We start from the raw sequence: 14,184 nt of genomic DNA on the forward strand, positions 1-14,184 counted from the left end.
ATAATTGTAATGAATTAGAATTAGAATAGTGAGATAGCATAAAAAGAAAATAAAAAGTAAAATTCATGACCTTCGATTAATCACGACTAGGAGGCGATCTTAAGCCGCGATTGCAGTGTTAAACACTGCCCGGATTATACGAGCTATTATGTTAAGGTACAGATAGATATGTACATAGAAATATAGTGTACAGTGAGGAGAGAATATAACCTAGTGGTAACGACGACGGGGACGGGCGGAACGATATTGCTTATTAACTTTGTCGAAGAGAGTTTTATGTTTTATCTATCCGAGCAGCTCTTTTGCTTGTTATAAAATGTATCTCTACTTATTATTATACTGCACAGAGCTTAATGCTAAAAGTGGCGTTATGTGTAGTAGTAGTATTAAATAGAGGACTAACGGGCACCGATGGTGTTCATATGCTACATACTACACACCATTACCTTTTCTGATCTCGGAGTTACAGCAAGTAAATAATACCTGATGTATCGGTGTAGTTTTAGATTTATCTTTATATATTATGTATATATGTATATTGTAAAACAACGAAGGACCGGTTGCAGCTAGCTCGCCCCCTGACCAGCCGCTAATACAGATCCCGGTACTGTTATATATTTTAATTTATTGTTCTTATGATTATTTTATTATCTATACAGTCGTTTATCCTTCATTGAATCACAATAGATCGCTCATTTTTTTTTATATTTTGTAATTTATTTATTTCATTGCGATTAATATATCCAAATTTTATTTTTATATATTTTTATATATAAAAATATTTGCACTGAATATACACAGAAAAAAAAATTTCTTGACTGGAGAACAAAATTCTTGGCTCAAGAAAATTTTCGGGTGCCTGAAGAAAGACCAAAGTAAAAATTTTTCTTGAAATTCTATTCTCGGTGGAAGTAATTTTTTCTTTATTCAAATTATCATAAATACTTGATAAGGTAAAAGACCTCATAAGTGGCACCTTTAACCCCTATTAGTGGCATTTTTTCTTTCAATGGAAAAATGTTCTACTTGGAATAAAAATTAAAAATTTTTTTGATTAAAAGGTCTTAAAGATTAGAAATAATATATTCATTATTGAAATTAATGATTTCATCAATTGAATAAGTGCCAAAATCAAAGAAAATGTCAGTAATGGGGTCCCCGCTACTAATGGGGTCTTTTACCCTACAATAAATTTTTATGTTTGATAAAGATTTTCAAATACTTTAGGGAAGCAGCGCTACCTACTTCAGCTAAAAAATTATTATTTGAATTATTTATGTTAGAATTAGAATTAGGGGGGGAGGGAATATTGTAGCCGACATTGAGCCAAGCACTCAGTCCTATTGGACCATTGTACTCAGCCCTTCTAGGTTGGTTACGTTATATATCTTGGAGATTGGCCAGGCCTGTCTGCTTCAAGAAGTGAAGCAACTGTCCCACGCCAATCTCCTGTATATCAATAGACTCTCCATCGCAGAATCCTAGTATGTCCTTTCGGGCTGTTGCCAGTTTTCTGCAATGGAGGATTAGATGTAGAGCCTCCCTCCGATAGGCATCTGGGGCATCGAGTGATCTGAGATGCCTAGGCGTCTCAGATGCCTGCCGAAAGTTAGCCAGTGTCCTGTGATATACCCGACAGTTAGCCTTAGCAGCTTCTTTTGTCGAGCCCTATCAAGGACAAGCCTAATGTCTTGGAGGGTCCTTTAAAAAGTGCCCTCATGCATCATGCCTTTTGCCTCTGCCCACACTTCCTGAAACTTGTCGTTAGTCCATAGGGAAGCGTGTTGCTTTATGAGACTAAAAGGCACCGCTATGCTGATTACTGGTTCAGGGGTCTCTTTTACGAGCTCCCGCTTTCGCCAGCTCATTTGCTTTGTCATTTCCCTGCGTTCCCGCTGCTATGGCCCGGTACCCACAGTAGTTTGACTTTGTTATACTCTGCTAATTCATTTAGGGAGTCTATGCATTTTCGCACTAGTCTCGAGGACACTTCAGTTTGTTTTAGTGCCCTGAGCGCAGCGCATGACTATCGCTGCAGATGTATGCACGTGCTTGTTCCTGTGGTTGAGCTTTAGAAATGTGCTCTACACAGGCCCAGATCGCGCATACCTCTGTCTGGAAAACCGAAGCAGTGTCCCCTAGCCGCAGAGAGATTTCTGTTTTCGGTCCACTGCTATAAATTCCAGCTCCTGCCCCTTTGTCCGTTTTTGAGCCGTCCGTATACCAGACTAGCCCTAGGGGGACAGGATGCTCTTGTTTTCCTCGTCCCATTACTGCCTACTTGGGATAAGGGACCTTATATTGACGTCTGAAGTGGTAGCTTCGAGGGGCTCATGTCTCCTCCCTTGGGTTAGGAATCTGTCGAGTCCCCTGTCCTTAGGGATGGCTGCATGTCCCGTTCTAGCCCTTGTCCAGTGTCCGTTAAAGAGCAATCTCATTGCTGTTTTCATAGCAAGAGCTTCTGCAGTGATATGCGGGGGCTCCAGGTTCAGGAGCGCCCCCATTGCTAAGGTAGCTGTGGTTCTTAGAGCCCCAGTTATCCCTAGCAACGACAGTCGGTAGATCTCTTTAGGAATGCCTTGATGTTGATGTTCTTCTTAAGCGAAGCGCCACCATACAACAGAGGCAAAAGGTGAGTTGTTGGAACCAAGATCGCCGTGTAAATCCACTTGATCCAGTCTTGGTTTCAGGCCCCATGTTATGCCAAATATTCTTCTGCATGCCCAGAAAGTGGCAGTTGCTTTTGGGTCTGCTTCTCGATATGGCTTCTCCATGTGAGCTTACTGTCTAGAGCTACGCCTAAATAGCGTACCTCCTTTGAGAATTTAAGCTCCATGCCAAAGATAGAGGAGCCGTAATTTTCAGCTTCCTTCTTTTGGTGAAGAGTACCATCTCTGTTTTGTTGGGGTTAACCCTTAGAGATTTTCCTATGCACCATTTCTGTATGAGATCTAGAGCACGTTGTGTTCTCCATCTCATCTCCGTCGGGCTTGAGCCTTTAATCATCAGTGCGACGTCATCGGCGTAACCTACAGCATATACTCCTAGGTTTTCTAGTGCCACTAGGGAGCTCATTGATGACCAGGATCCACATGAGAGGGGAGGTAACCCCACCTTGTGGGCAGCCCCTTCTCACACGGGCCCGGACTCTAGTGTCACTGAGTCCGGCAGTCACTATTCTTGTGCGAAGCATAAAAATGAGCCCAACCGGTGATAGATTTCTCTACCCCGAAAGAGCTCTGTAGCCTCGCATATTGATTCGAAGGGGTATTGTCAAACGCCCCTTCTATATCTATAAACACTCCCAGGACCGATTCCTTCCCTCGAAAGGCCCCCTTTCAATGTAGGTAACCACATCATGTAGGGCCGTTTCGACGGATCTGCCTGCCTGGTATGCGTGCTGTGTATAATGCACCGGCGTTGTCGTTTAGTGCATTATCTCTTATGTGCCTATCCACCAGTCTTTCCAATGTCTTGAGGAGAAACGATGTTAGGCTAATAGGTCTGAAGGACTTGGCCAGGTCATAGCTGCTTTTGCCATGTTTTGGTATAAAGACAACCCTGACCTCACGCCAAGCCTTCGGTATGTAACTTAGGGCCAGGCAGGCCCTAAAAAGTCTAGTTAGGTGTTTGATGAGGATTTCTCTTCCCTCCTGCAGAAGAGCCGGGAAGATCCCATCCACCCCTGGGCTCTTGAACCTTTCAAAGTTTCCAATTGCCCACCTTATTCTATCAGGTGTTATCACTCTGACGGCTGTGCTCCAGTCTCCTCGTTTCGTGACTGCTTTTATTATCGCATTCTCTGAGGCTTCTTCCTGTTCCAGTTCCATGAGTTCCGAGCCAGGAAAATGAACCTCGCAGAGGTGCGCTAATGTTTCCTCGTTGTTTTCAGTCACTCTACCATCTTGTAGGGTGAGGACACCGAGTTTTGTTTTAGGTCCTGAAGTAAAGATTCTGCGTAGGCGGGCCACCAGTGGTAAGTCCTCCAGCTCTCCGCAGAATCTCCTCCAGGCGTCTAGTTTTGAGACCTTGATATGTTTTTTATACAGTTTTTGGGCAGCTTTATAGTCTGCCCAGTCTTGGTCCGTTTTTGTCTTGATGGACTTATTCAGCAACTTTCTGGACAGGGTGCGAAGCTTATTCAGCTTTGCATTCCACCATGTCACCCGTTTGTTGCTTTTCCTAACTTTTAGTGGGCAGGCAATCTCATAGGACTGAACAATGGCTTGTTGCAAGTGTTCGGCCACTTGCTCAATCCTTGGCACGTTCCTCAGTCCTCTTACAGGTCTTCCCAATCTGTTTCTTAGCTCTTTTTATATTTGAGCCAGTCCGCAGATTTGGGGTTCCTATAAGTGTCCTGAGTTCCGTTGCTATTGTTGCCTCTCACTAAAAAGTTTATCTGTCTGTGGTCGGAAAGAGAATCCTCTTTGCTGACTTCCCAGCCTCTGATTTCCTGTGCTATCCTTCGAGAGCCCAGTGTTATATCGATCACTTCTTGCCTTCGAGAAGTGACAAAGGTAAGGTTTGGATCCTTCATTCAGGATTTCCAAGCCTGTGGTTGAAGGTACTCCAGCAATGCTGAGCCTCTTCCATTAATGTCTGAGCTGCCCCACACTATGTGATGTGCGTTCGCGTCACACCCCACAATGAGTGGCAGATCATTGACTTTACAGTGCTCCACCAGTCTCATGACCTCCTCAGTGGGCACTGTCGTATCTTCAGAGGGGTGATAGGCAGATTCTATTATGATATCCGCCTTAGTTTCTCCTATGGGAATTTTTATTGAGGCAACAGCCAGGTCTCTGGTGCAGAACTGGTGCAACTTGAGCGCTGTATGCTTCCTGTTTATGAAGATACAGGCCCTAGGCCCCTGCTCTGATTCACCATAGACCAGACTGCCACCTTTCAGTTCTATCCCTAATACTTGCCCTTTGTACGTCCAGGGTTCTTGTATCAGGGATACATCTGTGTGCCTCACTGCTAGGTCTCTGCTAAGTAAAGCAGATGCCGCTTTGCAGTGCTGTAAGTTAATTTGCGAAAACGTCGTCTGCCCTGCAGCTGTAGTTGCTGCATTGCTGACGGTCTTCGCGAATTTGCGGGAAGAAGGGAGGTGGGAATGTGGGGGAAGGTTGGAGTTAAGGTGTGTCAAGGGGATGGGGACATTTTCATGCCCATCTTCATCTCTCTTGCCTTGGGTGTTTGGTTCCTTCAATGTGCCGGACCCTTTCTCCCCATTTGGCTAGGGCCTGAGCAAGGGTAGATTGCTTACCCAGCTTAAGCCCTTTGGCCCCTTCTTTAGCTAGCGTCTCCCGCTTTAGTGGGCCTTCCTCTGGAGCTGGAACGTCCCTCGGGGATCGTTCCATCTTCTTCGGAGGCACTCTAATTAGGAGACGCGCAGGCCAGAAGGGACCCTATGCCCTACATCGTCGTTAGGGAAGAAGGACCCCGTTTCGTCGCTTGTGCATCCCCACGGGAGGCCCCTCAGCTCTCCAGCGGGGTGGCCGCGACCGAAGTCCCTCGTCCCTCTGGAGGGATCGAGCCGCCCTTGGCATCCGAAGCCTTGGCCGGCTCGACCTCTCCGTCGACAGTCCTCCCTTGGGAGGCTCGGTTTTGGGTGTGGGCTCAGTAGCCCCGGCAGCACTCTCTTTCCCCCCCTCCGGATTTGGATTGGGCCTCGTAAAAGCGAGGCCCTACCCAATCCGAAGTGGGAGTGATAATTGCACCCCGAGAGTGTCGCCAGTGACTTCTGGTCCACCCCCAGAACTAGGTGAACGGTCTTGCCGACCGTTCGTCTGTCCCAGATTCTCCACAATTCAGTGTTGAGTCCAGGGTTTTGGCGAGCGAGTCTTCTCATAATGACTCCGCTCTCTTCGTTGGTTCCCAGGACCGCCGTCAGCTTCCTGAGCCGAGGAAGAGCCTCCCTCTCCAACACTTGGAGGGCAGAGACCCTCCCTAGCCCTGAGAGCTGGGACTGTCCTTAGGACCCACTTTTTGGAGTCTTCGTCGGCGCAAGTCACCCACAGCACTCCCTGTTCCCACCGGCATCCCTCGAAGCACGGGACTGCTTGTCCTGTTGGGACAGCATCCAGCGCTCCAACGAGTGCCTGCGTTACCAGGTCGCTGGTCTCTTGGCTCAGTAGCACCTCAGGGTAGCCAGAAGGTGTTGGGGCCGCCTGGCTGCTCGCCCGTACGGCGTCACTGAAGCCCCTCGAGCTGTGGGCTATTTGGCCCTTTTTGGCCAAACGCTTAGCCTCTGGTGGAGGGTTCCCCTCGGGTCTAGGCCTTTTATTGCTTTTTCCCTTGGGGTCCTCCCCCACTTTGGCCACGGAGATGGTGGGAGGAGTAGTCCCGCAGTTTTGCTCCAGAGCCTGGGTCCCTAGGGCCAGTTTGGCTCTTCGGGCCCGTCTCTTTGCAGCACCACTGCGGTTCCTCTTCCTTCCATCATCTTTGGAGGAGTCTTCATCATCTTTGGGGGAGTCACTGTGCCCGGCATTTGTCGAGCCCTGTGCCTCCTTCATGATATCTTTGGAGGAGTCACTGTGCCCGGCATTTGCTGAGCCCTGTGCCTCCTCCACGATGTCCATTTTCATGGAAGGACTGGGGTTCTCCGCAGAGTCCCCCAGTCCGTTGGGGTTTTTTATTGTGTTGTCCATTTTTGGTCCCACGAGTCTCCAGGAACTAAAGGTCACCGCTAACAGAGCCTGGCATGCCAGCGGAAGGCGCATAAATACAATGGGGTTGCGCCTGTTGCCCCAAGGGCATCGTTTGCGGCACTATAACCCTAGTACCATACAGCCATCGGCACGATGGCTCCCACCTTAGCTTAGGGGAGTTGGTCCGCGGCAGGGTCGAGGTCGCCCAAAGCCAGGTTTTACACTGGTTGTGCTTCCTTCGGCCTCTGCTGGCCGGGATCTGATTAGAGATCCCTGTCCTCTGTTGTAAGGGGTCCAGGTTTCTCCAAACAAGCCCACAGCCCCCCTATCCGCCACCCGGGGACGCGCCCGGTCGGCACTCAACCATGATATCCGCACCCGTCTATAGGGTTAGGATATCCCGAGATTATTTATGTTAATAAGTTTAATAAATTCAATAAATACAATATCTAAAGAATGAATGATATTTATTATTTAGTTGCTAGGATACTTTATCAATTTAAATAGATTTGACACCTACTCTTTATATGCGTCCATAAATATAAATTAAGATTATGTCTAAATCAAATTATGAAAAGTATAAAAAAAAAATATAAGCATTGATGAGCCTTTTTTAGTAATTGATGATGTACCAGATGTAATAAATTATAGTACTCTTGTAAATTTAATGATTGAATAAGCAGCTCTCAAGGGTGAACGTGGTAGAATATTTCGTGAAGATGGAATAAAATTGGATGAAGTAACTAGAATATGAATTTAATTTTCTAGAAAAGTATTTTTGTAAGTGTATATGTTAATTTTTTTATTAATATTAATAAATTTTCAACTCCTACAGAAATTTTGAAAATAGACCATCTTTGGATTATGACTAATCTGACAAAACTCATATTATTCCACAATATTATGGACAAAATTAAAAACCTCGACAGCCTGGTAAATCTTCAAGATCTTGATCTTTCTTTTAACCGAATAAAAAAATGGAAATCTAAATAAATTAATAACAAGATTTTGTGAATAAAATTTATCTTTTAGGTTTTATATTTAAGAAAATTTTAAAATCTGAGAACTGTAAATATCACAGGAAACCCTTGCATTTTACCAGATAATTATGATAATTATCTTGTTGCTTACAACCTCAAGTGATTTATTTTTCGTATGTCTTAATCAGCAAAGAAGAAAGAAATGACGCCATCAAAAAATACAGGTATGTTTCCTAAATATATTGTTAATTATTCTACTCTTATTTTATTTGTTTATAATCATTTTAAAATTTATTGTGGACAAGCAATTATTAAAGTTGAAGAAGTCGAATTAAAAATTAAAATAAAAATGGATAAACAACAGAAAGTAAATAGAAAAAGTCAATATGATTCACTGTGTTTTGTTGATCAATTAGACGGGGATGAACTTTTTAATACTGTCTTTCAAGATGACTAAAGTTTGTTTTATTTTACTTATATCAGTTATCTCTAAGATTATAATTCATTAATATTAGAAGAATCATTTATTAATTGATTATTTATTAATAGATATATTGAAAAATCTAAATAATGATACCCTTAAAATATATGAAGAATATAAGAAAAAGTTTACAACAGTATGTCCAGGAATTGTACAAATTTGGAGGAGATCAACACGTTGTTAGGACGAAAGAAATTAATGAATTTTTTTTAGTCGTTCGAAAAGCTCGAGAAAATGTTTAAGATCATTGAGACAATAAAAACAGGAAAAAACGGAATTTTTAATAAATTTTATGATTTAGTGAAATTTGATAAAGAATTGAATGAACAAAAATAAAAATAGATGTAAAAATAGCGAAAACTCAAGAATTAGCTGATGCTTTCATCGAAAGTTTGACGAATATGTGGACAAAGCTGATGTACATCGAAGTTGTTTCGCATGAATAAATAGATGATATATTTGAGATTTTTAAGATAAATATGATTGACTTGAAGGATCCACTTGTAGAATTTGTACGAGAAATTTTTTCTCAAATATATGATATTGTTCTCCAATACCGCGAGGCAATAAGTACTGTGATTAATAATTATTTAAATAGTGTTGGAGATTTGACAGTGCCAGGAAATTATGTTGACAATTGTGGCGACGTAGATGTTCTAAACAATACTTTGATCATTTCACATGATATTCATATACAGGTAATAAAAAGATCTTTCAATATAGAAAAACTGAAAATGATATTTATATACTTTTTTCTTCAAAGATTGTTGATAACCGCAATGACAGTATCATTGAAAGAATAAACCTTTGGCTTGAAGAGTTGTTACATGAATTCAGCAAGTAAGTTTAACCGATAGATTTTTAATTAGTTACTTTATTAAATTATTATTTTTTTTAGACAAGAATGGCTTCGACATCGTCAACGAATACTCGAAATTTCTCATTTTTTGCAGTTTCAGCGAAAACGGATGCATAATGATTTTTGTATCAAAGACGCATTTGCATTTGATGTTGCAGCGTCTCTCGAAGGATAATTTTAATAATAATTATTTCACAATTTAAATATATTTATTTATTTATACAACGAAAGAAATTTTGTAATAGTACACATGATCGTTGTATTTATTATTTTAAATTATTAATTTATTAAATGTGTACAATTAACAAAAAAACAAATAATTAATATATTTATATAAAATATTAAAAATTAGTCAAATCTAAATTCGCTTTGTTAATTTTCGTTATCTTAAAAATTTTACTTTTTCAAAAATAAATTATATTATTCAAAATCGTAACACTCGATTAAGATAAAAATTAATTTTTTTTTTAAAGCTTCAATATATAGATGCAAATCTATGAACTTCAGGCTGAGAGATAAAATTTGTAAAACGAAGGGTATCAGCATCTCGATTTTCTTCAGCCATTCAATTAATTCATTTCTCAAATTCATTTTAGTGGCATGTCTTCCCTACAGCTAAAAATAAAATAATTATAAGTTATAACATACAAACTATTATATAATTTAATTTTTATTTTGCGCTCATCGATTTTTATATTGTTTGCGTGTGGAATTTTTGTGATAGTTTATTAAAACGAATCCTAAAAATTATCAAATGGCTGTCAGTTTCAGTAATTCAAAAATATAAAGTTTTTGGGACCTCAAAATGTGATCGTCCGATGAAAACTAGATTTAAAAATATTTTATAGATGTTATAATTATTAATAACTAGAACTTTATATTTTGATTATTTTTAATAAATAAAGAATACACATGAATTTAGAAAATTATCGAGCTTTTGTTTCTGATAAATGCATCGCCTGAGAGTTTTACGATATAGAGAAGTTTCATTGTAATCAATTGTTTCCCTGAGAGATTTTCAAATGAAGGATTTTTCAAATTGATTTGTTTTCATTGTAGAGTTTTTATACTGAGAGTTTTTAAAATAAAGATTCCTGCTGAGGGATTATAAAATGTAGAAAAATCCTCTGAAGAGATACTCCCCACCCGTTAATTTAACTACTTCTTAAGATATTTAAAACGTTCTATTATTTTTATTTATATTGTAATTATATATCTAATTCATTTTGAGTTTTCTTCAAACGTCAGATTGTGCCTAATTCCATCAAAACTTTCCACAGACTTATTATTTTTAAAAAATTTAAAAAGATAAATATTGTCGGCGACAATCACTGAATATCCATAACTTATTTTTTTTATAATTCAGATTGTCTTGCTGAATCGTTTAAATTTATTGTTATTTAATTTTGAAAATAAGATGAATTGAAAAATTTTAATTCTTTGTTATTCAAAAGACAATTTGTAAAATTAAATAATTTTAACAATGCGTAGTTTTTGTACGTACACTTGTTTACAGCACATAAATATTAATATTTTAAATTTAATTATTAGATTTGAACGTAATAGTAACGATAATTTAACAGAATTTATTCCGTTTTATTTAATAAAGTGATCGATTTGTTATCAAAGAAAAAATATAAAAAAAAAATATTTCGATATTTGGAATTACTTTTTACGCTTATTAATGACAGATTGTTACTTCCAGATGCTGTTTAGTGTAACAATATTTAATTCGATAATTAATTAATTAAAAACAAAAAAAAGAAAAGGCTTTTGCTAACTTCGTGTTAACTGAGGATCAGTAGCGTTGATATTTTGACTTTGCACATGACAGTCGTTTTTCGGTTTTTTGAAAATTTAAACCAACGGCTCTTGCATAGTAATTATATTACATATAATTATATTATTGATTTGAGTCAGTAAATTTTTCATTTGAGACCAACTCAGAGCTGGGCCCAAAGCACAAAATGCAGTGATAGATTAGGCCCGTTAGCTTGAGGTGTTCATCTGAAGCGTGGATGCATCATCGGCGTTAGCATTGGTCCACCAGGGAATCCCATTCGAGTCGCGAATGCTGGATGCATCGCACCTGGGGACAATGCCCCGAGCATACCTGCAATACCACAAAATATAATCAATTATGATATTCCGTGAAAATGATATTGTTTTTTTTATGTTATTTATTTGCATAGAATTTTCATTCTAATAATATTTATGATAATAATAATAATAATAATAATAATAATAATAATAATAATAACCTGAGGAGATCCAGGTTCGATTCCTGGCTTGGTTAATTTTTCATGGATTTTTTCAAAGTTGCCCTTTATTCTCAGTAGCTTTCCATCGTTAATACTTAACATATAGTCGAACAGATACTAGCATTCATCAGCTAACTAGTGTTCAAGTTCGATGGTTGCCCATCGACCTAACTATCCGAAGACGAATTGTCTCAAATTGTTGAGTGAAGATGGAAATTTCCATCCACTTGAAATTAGATTTATACTAGCATGAAAATGACCGAATAGGTGATAACGGGTTAGAATAATTATAATAATAATAATAATAATTATAATTAATCTATCTGGTACAATTTAGAAAGAAGGAGAAAACATTGAAGCAAGGACGCATGCAGATTATTATAATCAAAAGTTTTTTAATGATTAATCACGTACACTTTTGTGTAAAAATTTTAATTAATTAATTAAAAAAAAAATAAATAAAATGGAATTACTGAAAAGAAAATTTTTTGACGTTAGAGATCCGAAGACTCCGATACCCGTACTCAAAAATAGAATTAAAATTAATTTATAAATTATTGATAATAAAGATAATAAATATTTAAATAAATAAAAGCGTTCATCAACTACTTTAATCACAACACCAGGATTCCAAGCTATAAAATTGCTCACCCGTGTGTCTGATGAGGACCACGAAACAAATCAATCAACGGCCCACATTTGTAGACTGTAGTAGTTGGAGTCTGAACTTTTTCTTTCAGTATTCTCACTTTGAACTCGTTGTACTCAAACATCTTCAAAAAATCTTCTTTAGTCATTTTCAGACGCTCAAATGGTTGCCTTTTCTTTTACAATGTCCTTCTACAAAGATTCAAGAAAAGGGAAGTTCAGGGTTGAAATTTTCTTATCTCCAAGATGCAAAGACAACCTCCGTAGACACGTTCCATTGCTTCGCTCAGTATGTGAGCACTGGAGTGCCAAAAGACTTGTTGACCATCAGGGCTGTCAAATTAGAGTAATTCCAACTTGCAATCACGTTCTAAAGGTCTGTCAAGATCCCACAGTTCATTGTTAATCTTAGTAATCATCGTATTGTCAGCAAGACGACAATCACTATTCACAATTCTCAGGATCTATCCAAGTTTACTATATATGTAGACTAATTTTTTTATGATTTTAATTTTTGTCATAATTTTAATTCAAATTTTTGTTTTTTAATCAATGTAATCGCATACGCGCTAGAAAGAATATTTCAAAAAAACAACAAAATTTTTAGAGCCAGGATTACGTGTAAGAAACACTCTGAAATCACGTTGAGCTATAACTTAATCAAATTGTTTTAAGACATAAAACAGTATTCCAAGAATAATTAAAAGATTGAGTGTTTTTGTTTTAGATTTTTTTTAAAATATCTTGATATTTTGTTTGAAACTATGTATAAATTTTTAACAAACTTAAGATTCTAAAATAAAGTTCAAGACTTTCTTCGACATTCAGAGGTAATTGTATGTCAGGTATCAATACACCTACCAATTGACAAAACAATTCATTGTACAATTTAGGCTCCAGAGTATAATCAGATTTGAGAATATTAACAGCACTTTCATCAATTGGTTTCTTGTAATCCCTTGCCCCAATTACAGGAAGATAATACAAACAATTTGGTTTTTCTGGAGCTATATGACGACTTTTTTGTTTTCTTATACGATGCCGATTCCACTCATGACGAATCATTTTCAATTCAGCTCTAATTAAATGCCCAAAATAGAAGCGTAAACATTCAACATGTAATATTGATGAATCATTATAAAGACCTCTCTCGCGTAAATCTTTAAATTAATTGATCCAAAAATCCAAACCATGACGTCTAAGTTGAGACCAATAACTTTCTATACGCTGATTAGACGTACTTTTGCCTTTAATAAAACTTTTCCAACCAGCTAAATTATCATCATGATGAAAACGTAGACTTTGCTGAAGAGCTTCAACAATACAATTTTCTGTACCACAATCTGATCGAATTAAAGTTGGGAGTAACTTTAATTTTTGTACCGCTTTTAAAAAATAAAGTGCAACAATTTCCGGTTTATTATTTGATGCAGCGACACCCAACCATATAATTTTTCTAGAAATCCATCAAGACATCCGTGAATAGCGAACCCAAAGGGTTTCAATTTATCGTAGCCATCAATGTGCCAAAGGAAATTAGGTCCAGGAACAGAGTATTTACGTCTCAATAATCGTCGACGAGACCTCTCTTCGATAGAATCTGGATCAACTACATGTAAAATTTTATTAACTGTACTCCTCTTCACTTTTAAGCCATAAATCAGCTTTAAACGTTGCCACATTCTTTTATAGCCAATACAGGAACCACTACTGTTTATTTCGTCAATCACGGCAGAACCAATTTTTTCCAAGGAATCTTCAACAATATATTTACGCTTCAGTCCAAGTTTTTTAAGAATTCGAATTAAATGTCGACGAGATATTGAAATGTTGTGATATTTACATAGAAAATTAACTATTTCATTATATGGAAACCCTTCGTTAAAATACTTCCTTATCAATAAATCACGTGCCATCTCTTCCAAGTTTGTTGACAATTAATGCTGAAAATTAAATAAATATAATAATATAATAAATACTTAAAAAACATATTATTCATAAAAACAAAAACATGAGAACATGACAACAATAAATAGATACTTAATGTTTGATGATCCCAAATTATTTAAATTATTAATTCATTTATTTAATCAAAGAATAATGCATTATTTTATATAGTATATAATTATAAATTACAGCGTAGGTAAATCCACTTAAAAACATACACATCATATATTATGATTATTATTTATAAGAAGAAACATTTAGCGCCACCTTTAGATTAGTGAGATAGATATACTAAGTATGTTCAACGAGGAGACGAAAAAGTTCAGTGCTACTATCATTCGTATAACATGTCACT

General features: G+C 37.8%; 2 protein-coding genes and 1 long non-coding RNA gene across 4 annotated transcripts in view; 2 read left to right on the plus strand and 1 right to left on the minus strand.

The window, feature by feature from the left end:
* Nucleotides 1-8,555: 8,555 nt before the first annotated feature.
* LOC123273275 (dynein regulatory complex subunit 3-like) lies at nt 8,556-9,193 on the plus strand. The gene is made up of 3 exons (XM_044740674.1): nt 8,556-8,812; nt 8,878-8,954; nt 9,013-9,193. The coding sequence occupies exons 1-3, from the start codon at nt 8,594-8,596 to the stop codon at nt 9,146-9,148; spliced, it is 432 nt and encodes a 143-aa protein (XP_044596609.1). The 5' UTR covers nt 8,556-8,593; the 3' UTR covers nt 9,149-9,193.
* A 1,878-nt stretch (nt 9,194-11,071) lies between these two features.
* Nucleotides 11,072-14,184, plus strand: part of LOC123273395 (probable cyclin-dependent serine/threonine-protein kinase DDB_G0292550) — a gene marked incomplete at its 3' end in the record, with an annotated part of 35,542 nt that continues 32,429 nt past the window's right edge. The window contains 2 exon segments of the mRNA XM_044740795.1: nt 11,072-11,080; nt 11,166-11,233. Coding sequence (XP_044596730.1) covers nt 11,072-11,080; nt 11,166-11,233 — 77 coding nt within the window.
* On the minus strand, nt 13,605-14,096 carry LOC123273280. Of its 2 annotated transcripts, none has more exons than XR_006511282.1 (2): nt 14,019-14,096; nt 13,605-13,825 (listed from the first exon to the last, which is right to left on the minus strand). It is a non-coding gene; the product is annotated as an uncharacterized LOC123273280 (long non-coding RNA). The 2 variants fall into 2 exon arrangements; XR_006511281.1 differs by lacking the exon at nt 14,019-14,096 and adding an exon at nt 13,923-13,996.

Source organism: Cotesia glomerata, linkage group LG10 (assembly GCF_020080835.1).
Source record: "Cotesia glomerata isolate CgM1 linkage group LG10, MPM_Cglom_v2.3, whole genome shotgun sequence".
Lineage (NCBI taxonomy): Eukaryota > Metazoa > Arthropoda > Insecta > Hymenoptera > Braconidae > Cotesia > Cotesia glomerata.